This window comes from Macadamia integrifolia, chromosome 9, assembly GCF_013358625.1.
Source record: "Macadamia integrifolia cultivar HAES 741 chromosome 9, SCU_Mint_v3, whole genome shotgun sequence".
NCBI classification, from domain to species: Eukaryota; Viridiplantae; Streptophyta; class Magnoliopsida; order Proteales; family Proteaceae; genus Macadamia; species Macadamia integrifolia.
Genome location: NC_056565.1, coordinates 34159978 through 34169942, shown reverse-complemented (window position 1 = coordinate 34169942; position 9965 = coordinate 34159978). Strand labels below are relative to the sequence as shown.

The following is a 9965-nucleotide window of genomic DNA, read 5'->3' as shown; positions in this document are numbered from 1 at the left end:
CAATCCCAATGAAAAGACAAAAAAATGGAGTCGATTACTATTCTTAGCTATTACTTTGACACCAAAAGAAGAGTTCGACCCAATGCTTTATTTTTGTCCTAGGTGATCTTGATTCGACATCAGAAGTATATTGATTGTTCCCCAACGACTACATAGCTCTATCTGCGAGGGAGAGAAATAGAGAGAGACAATAACACAAATGATTTAGAGTGATTTGGATACTTTGATCCTACATCCACTAACCTGGCTACCTAGACCAAGGATTCCATTAACTAACGATCCATTTTTCAATGACATGAACCAAGCATTACATAACCCAATCATAGTCCCTCGGATTGAGCACCGGTATCACTTAGTCCAAGGATTTCTTGGGTTTGTTCATTTTTTATGTCAAACCTCCTAATTTCTTGGGTTTGTTCATTTAGATCTTCATATGATGTCAAATTATATTGCAAATATGTACACTAGACCCACAGTCCATGCACCAAATGTTATACTGACTATTGAGGGACAAAGGTAAGGCAAGGTGGCCTATCTGAACATTAATTAGAAAAAAAAAAAAAATTCCCCATTTTCCAAAACATAGGTGGCTAAATCTTATATAGGACCCAAAATCTATTTTATCTTTGAAATTTCAGTCAAAATGTACAAGAAAGTGCATCAAAAGTGAGTTTAAAACTGAAAAATAATTACATTTTATGAAACATCCATCTCACACTTTTTAACCACTTCTTCATATTGAATTTTCACATATGAGATGGGCGTAACATTCTCTATCACTTGGCTCCACCCATGTATCACGCTCTTTTTTTTCTGCTAAAATGATAATTTTATTATGGAGAAGAAAGCAAAAAATACATAAAAAAGGAGCACGGACGAGGCTGAAATTACTAGAGCAACTTGTTAACTCCACCTTCGGCATGCCCATCAGTAGAGAGAGCAAGCAGCGCCCTAGCAGAATCTGAATATGTGCTTAGCTAGCCATTGCATCATTCTCTAAATCAACCTGAATATGACTCGGCAATGATACCGAGGTATCCAAAAATCTCGACTTTGAGGCCTTCTTCGCAAGATGGTTCACTATGGGGTTAGCCTCACGGAAACAATGAGTGATCTTCCAAGGGATGGATTCTAAAAATGAGAGAGCAAATACCCACTTTTGAAGAATAAACCACGGAATCTGGTTATTCTGAATCGCCAATACCACCGCTGCCAAATCAAATTCAATCCACATCCCCTAGCAGTCATAGTCTTCACTATCAAAATTCCTTCCATCACTGCATCGAACTCTGTCTCATAAATCTTCTTTATGCCCAGAAAAGTACTGAAGGCGTTGCAGACTTGACCATCACTATTTCGAAGAATACCTCCTACCCCTGCCCTGTCTGAATCCCCATATATATCACACTCTCGATGTGATAAGTAGTAAAAAAAATTTAATTCTAACACGTAGATTTTTTTTTTTTCACCCTTACTGTAGGGTTCAGTATGGGACCGCCTTTTGGTGGGTTTCTTTTGGCCCTGCGGTAGTGCCATGGGGTTTATTAGGCCCAGCCGCCCAGGCCAATCTTAGCCGGGCGAATTTCACCTGTTACAGCTTTGGTTAAGATGATCCTTAAATTAATTAAGAGTCTTTACTTTAGGGCAGAACAAGATCCCTATACCATACGTGATCATTAAGTTCTCTGAAATAAAAAGTTGGGACTCAGTCCTTGGTCATGCCTGATAGGCAAAGATATAGGGAGAACGAAAAGACTGCCCTACCCCAATGTGGTACTATCCCATTGACCAGCGTGTCTGTTCTCTGACCCAAAAAAAATACAAGAACACTGTATCTAACTTCATTAATTTTGTTTTCATATGCGAACTGAATCGTACAATAATTGCCAACCACATTAATTTCATTGACTGCAAAGATAAAATTCCAAACTTTGTGTGGTCTGATTGATTCATCTCCAGAAGATTTCTGAAGCGAAAACTTTGACTTTGTGCCTCAACGAAAAGTTCTAAGATTCAATAAATCTTCACAAGAAATTAACACGAAATTTCTCATGATTGATGTTAAAATCTAGAGGAGACTATATATAAACTAACTTGGTCTGAAGGTTGAGGTTTTTTAATGCTATTTTTCTCAGTGACATTAAAAATGAAAAAGAAAAGCTTCTCTTTCTTTCTTCTCTTCTCTCTTTTTATGAGTTTCAGTACTTGTTTCACAACAGCTCAAGATTGCAGTCCCAAGAACCCAGACTTGTTTCATGTTGGTGTGGTTCTTAATTTAGATTCAGTGATTGGAAAGGTTGCAGAAAGATGCATATCCATGGCACTCTCTGATTTCTATGCAGTTCATCATCCTTACAACAACTCAAAGATTGTGCTTCATGTGAGAGATTCAAGAGGAGATGCTGTTATTGCCGCGTCTGCAGGTATGTCTTGCAGGCATCCATTACATTTTTGAAAGAATTAAACTTTAGTTTTGATAATTTCACTCTTAATTAGGCTGAGGCCTATGTTGTACTTGGCCAAGAAAAGTCATTTCTCTTGCAATTTGAAAGAGATTTATAGGTAATCTAGCTAAGTAAAACTTGTTAATCTCTTTGATGCTATAGATTAATTATTTTTCTTATATTTTTTATTCATTAAACTATGAGTTGAGTTAGCTGAATTATAGGGAGTAGGGTATTACCATGCCTTTGTAACTTCCAAAGGCAATCACTTTGTCTGAAATTTCGGACCAATCTAGCGGGCATATATGTTACTATAATGCTTTGAAAATTGTTTCAATATGGATCATCAGAAGGCATAGATAAGAGAACCTCATACATAATGGGGATACTGTCGAGATCATAGTTAACAAATTTGGATTCGGGAATTATTCGGGCGAAGAATTATTTGTAATAATTCGATTGGTTAATTTAAGGATTCGGTCAAAAAAGCGGTCAAAAAAGCGGACAAAATAAAAATTGGAATCGGATTCGGATTCGAGAATTATTCGTTTAAAAAATAAAAGTCGAGCAAAAAATTCGGATATTATTTTTATAGTTTATTGTCTATTTTTTATTTATCAAGTTATTAATTTGATTTGTATACTTAGAAAGAGCAAATTACTTTATACAATAAAGTAAAAAACTATGAAAAAATTGTCATTGAGCGATGGAAGTAATGGTTATTGTAATCCAATTTCTACTCATGAAATAGATTAGGCCCCAAAACAGTGAAGCAAGATTACAACTACAATAAAACAAATAAATAAATTGACCACAAAAAATTTTCACTATCCTTTTGCTTGGGTTCACAATACCCATATTGCACTAAGACACACTAATTTTTCAAAATTAAAGCAACAATATAAAAGAAGTTTGATTGATACGGCGATATGAATCTGTCCTGATCCTCCGGAACCTCAAATTGTCCATCAAGGCTTGATATCTCCCCTATCTTAGGATGAATTGATGAAGTTATGAGAAAAAAATGAAACAAAGAGTAGATTCGTACGATTATTACAGAAGAATTATGTGGAGAAAAAAGATGGGAAGAATGAGGCGGAAATTTGGGGGAGAAGAAGATGAAAAAAAAAAAAAACATTTCGGCTGGCTACGCGGGTTCTCAACATATACGTGTTGTTGTTGTGCTTGTCTCTTTTTTTTTTTTTTAATACTGTTTAAGTAGACCGAATAATTCGGTTTAATTCGGTTCGGCCCGAATTATTCACGTTTTAAATTCAAATTAGTAAAAAATGTGTTTTTTTACCGAATTTTATTTTTAATTCGGATTCGATGAGAATTTTTTATTTAATTCAGAAAAATTCGGTTCGGCCAAATAATTCGCGAATTATTCGGCCGAATTGTTAACTAGGGTCGAGATAAGCTATTAAATTAGATAGGTACCTATCTAATAAATTCACTTTCATATGATAGGATTATGTATTAACAAAGTAAAAAAAAGTACAGGGCAAAGATATGATTTATATTGAATTAGAATATATATATATATATATATATAAACTGGCTATGACTTATAACAGGTAGGGGTGGTGGAACTAAATCGGGCGTATATATCACGTCGTATCTTTTTTTCTTTTTATTTTAATGCATGGTTTTCTTTTTATAAAAAAATGTATAGAGCATGATAGAAGTGGTTCTAAGAAATTTTTATTAATTTTTAATTTCTTTTGACCATAAAGAGCATGATTTCAGGTACCGGTATCTAATTAGTTGTATCAATCATATCGCATTGATATCGGCTGATGGGATCAACTATTGTATTGGTATCAAGGGAAAAATCATCAAAAAATCTATTTTTTTTTTAATGAAAAATAAGGATGTTATTGACTGATCTGAACCAATGCAGTCGATTTCAAATCAATATCCTATCAATATCAACAAAGATCGATATTGACATCAATACCGATACTGACATAGATCAAGAGATTATTCTTAGAACTTTGTTTAGGGTTAAAATCATGCAAATGTGTGAGTCCGGTAGGGCCAAGAGGTCTAGTCTATAGGAAAAATAGATTTAATTTCTGTAAAAAAATAAAAAGAAAAAAGATTATTCAACCTTGGGCCAAAAGAAAAACTTTATCCCATTGAACCAAGAGCTTAAAACCAGCACTCTCTCAAAATAGGAATCTGTGCCGACTCTGCTCAATCATTGTTCAACTTTCAAGTAATTGACAAATGACTAGTCAACCTCGCATCAATTTTTTTTTTCTTTTTTTGACTTTTGACTCATTCAGGCATGGACCTAACTAGGGATGCAACCAAACCCGGACTGGCTCAGGATGGGCCGAGATTTCCCTGCCTAGGCCTACCAGTTCTGTAGCTTTCAGGGTGGGCCAGGCCTGATACCGTAGTCATTCTTCGTATTATTTTTTTAAATTTAATATTTTCATTCAATAATGTTTATTAAATATTTAAATTATGATACTTAATCTATACATACATACTTTTTTTTCTGGTACAATATATATATATATATATATATGTCTATAATGCATCATTTTAAATACATAAATTGAGTGTGGCCCGCTATTGACCTAACCCTGGGTTCTCTGGGCTGAGAAGCCCAGTTGATCTTTGAAATTTCATGTGGGCTTGGGCTTGCCATGCCAAACTTGCACCCATAAGCCTGACAGTAACTGATAATTGACCCACTTTCAGAAGTGGGGAGGAAAAAAAAAAAAAAAAAAAAAGAGAGTCCACCTAATCCACTATAAAAAAATACAAAAAAATACAAAAAAATAAAAAAATAAAAAAAGACCAATTTTTTTCTAAGGCCTTGGTACTTAAATGCAAAAATGGGGTATCATGAGGGTTTTTTGGGAAAGGTACTAAAACTCTATAAGGGTTTATTACCCTAGGATGGAATGGTAAATTCCACCATCTGGTCAAAAAAAAAAAAAAAAAAAGTCTTTGTTTGGTACCCAAGTAAAGAAAAAAAAAAGAGTTTGAGGAGAGAGATAGGCCAAAACAAAAAAATTATAAGTATGATTTTTGTCTTATTATGTCTTTTGTACTATTTTATTTTCTTGGCTACCAAACATAGTCTAAAAGAATGAAATATAAGTCAATTTCCAAAATAAGAATTCGGATTTCATAACTTCGTGAGAGAATCTAAACTCATAAAATTTGACCTCAATTTAATTAGTGAATATTTTTCACTCTGTTATGTTGAATTTTTAGTCTCTAAGATTTTCTTTGTAAAGGTATTTGAAATATATAATATTCTTTTGATTGCCTCTTGTCTTCTTTTTAAAGAGAAAACATTTTAATTATAAGTTAAAAAAAGTTTTCAAAATAATTTGAAAATGTAATTACTATAGTTGTGTTTGGTATATACTCTAGGAATAGATTTTGAGTCTAGAATGCGTTCTTAAACCAGATTCTTTTCTATTTTCTTGCTTCAGAATGTGTTTTAGACCCAAAATCTACTCTGAGAATGCATAGCAAACATAGCCTGTATCATGTCATTTCAAGAATTATCATTTTCTTATACATTTTTTAATTGCATATATTTTAGAATATGTAACCTTTTATGTATATATTTTTCTTTGAAAGAATCTACCATCTACACGCATATATGTCTTTTTGCTCTAAAACCTCCTTTCACACTCTATGCAGCGCTGGATTTGATTAAAAATGTTGGAGTACAGGCAATTATTGGACCTCAAACATCCGCAGAAGCAGAGTTCTTGGCTAAAATGGGGAGTGTAGCTCATGTACCCATCATATCTTTCTCTGCTATTAGCTCTTCTCTTTCTCCCACTCGGTTCCCTTACTTCATACAATTTGCTCAAAATGATTCATCTCAAGTTAAAGCCATTGCTGCTGTTCTCAAAGCTTATGAATACAAAGAAGTATATCTTATCCATGATGACAGCAATAGTGGAACCGCAGTAGTACCGTACCTTATTGATGGCCTTCAAGAAATTGGCGCTCATGTGCATCGCCGAATTGTGCTTCCTGATGGAATAAAAGGGACAGCGATTGAGGATATTTTGCGAGAATTAGGACATACAAGCACAGGAGGAGGAGTCTTCATTGTTCATCTATCTTTGTCCCTTGGTAACAGCTTTTTCTTACATGTCAAGGAGATGGGGATGATAAAATCAGGTTATAAATGGATTATAATGAGTGGACTCACAGATTTCATGAGCTATATGGAGCCTTCTGTGCTCAGTTCCATGAAAGATGTTGTTGGTATTAAAACTCATGTGCCATTATCCGGACCACATCGAAGGTTTATGGCTAAGTGGAGGAAACAATTTGGAAAAGAATACTCAAAGGAGAGATTGAAGCTCAATGTATTTGGGCTATGGGCATATGATGCAACATTTGCAACTGCAAAGGCAGTTAATAGAGCTATTTTGTGCTTAAGAAGAAAGCCACCATGTCCGGAAGTAGCATATAACTCATCATCATCATCAAGAGATTTTTTTAACATGAGTGTCTCACAGATGGGTTCAGAAGTGCTGAAACAAATGAAAGAAACTAGATACAGAACTGGTGTAAGTGGTTATGTTCATTTGGTGAATGGTGAGTTACAATCTTCAAGCTTTGAGATAGTTAATGTGAAAGAGAAAAGTCAGAAAATTGGGTATTGGAATCCAAAGGATGGTCTCTTTTGGAGTATGAGTAGTTCAATTAATGTCAAAGAGGACCATCAAGTTGTACAAAGACCCAGATCAGTACTAGATGCTACTTCAAGTAACAATGTATTGAGAATTGGGGTACCTATTAAGATAGTATTTCCTCAATTCATCAACATCAGTCGCAGTTACAGTAATGATAAGAAGCCAATTGTGACTGGTTTCTCATATGAGGTCTTTATGAATGTTATGAAAAATTTACAATACACGGGCACTTATGAATTTTTTCCATATGAGAATGAGAATGGTGAGCCTAAAGGAGACTACAACGAACTAATACAACAAGTACATGACAAGGTGAGCTAAGATTTTAATTTAACACATTGCTGTTTGTTTCCTATAGATTCATTCTTGGTATGTATTGTTAGATTTGTTTCTTTTGTGTTGGTTTGTACGATGTTTTCTATTCTATCACAGTTTAATTTAGGGAGTATTGGTGCAGGCCGCTCGACAGAATAACAAGGGTGTAGGGTTGCAGCCCCCGCTCGAATTTTTTTATTTGAGACAGTTTTGTACTTTCTGGTATTAGGTTTTTTTTTTGCTATATATTTGTAGGGAGGTTTGCTTTCTTTATAAGCAATTCTAAGAGGTGTGAGGACAAGTGCTATAATCCTATTCTCCATTGATAGTGAAGCAGAATCTCATATCACTGAGGAAGTAGGCAATCTTGCCGAACCTCGTAAACCTATGTGTATTGTTTGTTCTTATTTTTCCATTACCTTCTACATTGATTTTAGGGTTGCATTTCTATAATTTTGATGACTCTTTTATTTGTTTCGATTGGGGTCCTTCCCTTGGCCAGCCTGCTTTGCAGTTGTGCTGTTTCTTTCTTTTCCTTTTAATATATTTTTCTGTTCACCAAAAGAATTTGTCATTATTTTCTAATTTTTTTTTTTCTTTCATCAATTAAAATTTTTTTTTTCATTCATAAATGACTGAGAATGTACATGAACAGGTATATGATGCAGTTGTTGGAGATATAACAATCTTGGCAAATAGATCAAAATATGTAGGCTTCACTCAACCATATACAGTCTCTGGAGTTCGCATGGTTGTGCCTATAAAGAAAGATGACAATGGGAGTTCATGGTGGTTCATGAAGCCATTAACAACAGAACTATGGCTGACCACAATTTTGATAATTGTCTTAAAGGGGTTTCTGGTTTGGATCTTTGAGCGTAAGGAAAACCCTGAATTCCAAGGCACAACTTCAGAGGTGGTGGGGAAGGTCTTGTCACAATCTTTCTCTATATATATTTTTGCAAATCGTAGGTATTTTATTTATCTCCATCATTTATTTATGTATCTTAATTTCAGTTTGTATGGAAAAGGAACTGACAGAACCTTTCTTCTATGCTACAGAGGAGAAGCTCCAAAGCAACTATTCTAGATTCGTTTTGGGCTTGTGGACTTTTGCTGTGTTTATACTTGTGAGCAGTTACACAGCAAATTTAACTTCTATTTTAACTGTTGAGAACTTAGAACCAACTGTGACAAATTTGGACACTATTTATAAAGATGGAAAGAATGTTGGATATCAAGATGGGTCTTTTGTGTTTGATCTTCTCAAGCGCAGGGGATTTAATGAATCAAGGCTCAGGAAGCTTTCTTCACTAAAGGAATATGCAAATGCTCTAGCAAATGGAAGTATTTCTGCATTTGTTGATGAGATCCCATACATTAATGTCTTCCTTTCCAAGTATTGTCGTCAATTCACTGTTGCTGGACCAACATACAGAACAGGAGGCTTTGGCTTTGTATGTTTCTCTCTCTTTCTCTCTCTCTCTCTAAAATCTAAAGAAAATAAGATCTGCACATATATTTTTAGTGGCCCTTTTAAAGAATAAACTATTAGGTTAATGAACTTTTGAAAATCATCATAAGAAGCATGAAAGATATATGCTTGAGAAATAAAACTGATTTGAGTGATGAATGTGTTTGTCTGAGTCAATATATAATATTTGTTTGAACCATTAGCGACACAGCCTTCTATATGATATTTTTCCTTAAGAAAATGGAATAGATCTAAAATTTCTGTTTTTAATGTTTTACTTTTCTCTAATTTTATTAAATCTCTGGTTCTCTTTAAAGATAATTCTAAGGTATGAATAACTATGAACACAGGATATATCAATGAAATGGTGCATAGATTGATATTCTCATAAGTAGATAACATACTCAACTAAGCCTTGTCCTAGCTAAATTAGACATTAGTAGATATATAATAAAGGAAAAATCTTGCTGCATCCCAAGTTACTGAAAAGAAGCTGTATCCCTTTCTTCTTTTTTTTTTTTTTGGTCATTACACATGTGTACTCGAAACACTTGCAAGACAATGACTGCTCTCGAAAATGACATGACGGTTCATCAATTTTAAATTATGTTGAAACCCATCTTTTATTACTTAAAGAACTTTTGAAAATAAGACAAAGGGCAATTAAGAAGATTACAACTTATTAGTTCAACACTTTGATTACAACATGACGCACTCATGAATACGTAATGAAAAACATAATATATAGTTTATGGATAAATTTACATTTTTGCTAATTTGTTAGCTGTTATAAATTAGAAATAGGGTGTTCCTATTTTAATGTTAACATTTTCCTTCTTAGGCTTAGTTCTATATTGTATTTTTCACTATCTAGTTAGTATTAATCTTCCTTTTACTGATTCATATCTTCTTCTCCTGTCTAGGTGTTCAGAAAAGATAATCCGATGCTAGAGAAGATTTCCGAAGCTGTCCTTAACTTTACAGAAGGAGACCATATGAATATGATTGAAAAGAAATGGTTTGGGAATGAAGCATGTGCTGAGC

At 34.0% G+C, this 9965-nt stretch overlaps 1 protein-coding gene across 1 annotated transcript in view; it reads left to right on the top strand.

The window, feature by feature from the left end:
* The first annotated feature begins 2086 nt into the window (after positions 1-2086).
* LOC122089741 (glutamate receptor 2.7-like) overlaps positions 2087-9965 on the top strand; it is a 9175-nt gene continuing 1296 nt past the window's right edge. Inside the window, exons 1-5 of the mRNA XM_042659435.1 lie at positions 2087-2423; positions 6120-7444; positions 8103-8415; positions 8510-8904; positions 9845-9963. Of these exons, the coding sequence (XP_042515369.1) occupies positions 2120-2423; positions 6120-7444; positions 8103-8415; positions 8510-8904; positions 9845-9963 (2456 nt within the window). The 5' untranslated portion in view covers positions 2087-2119. The remainder of the gene's footprint in view (positions 2424-6119; positions 7445-8102; positions 8416-8509; positions 8905-9844; positions 9964-9965) is intronic.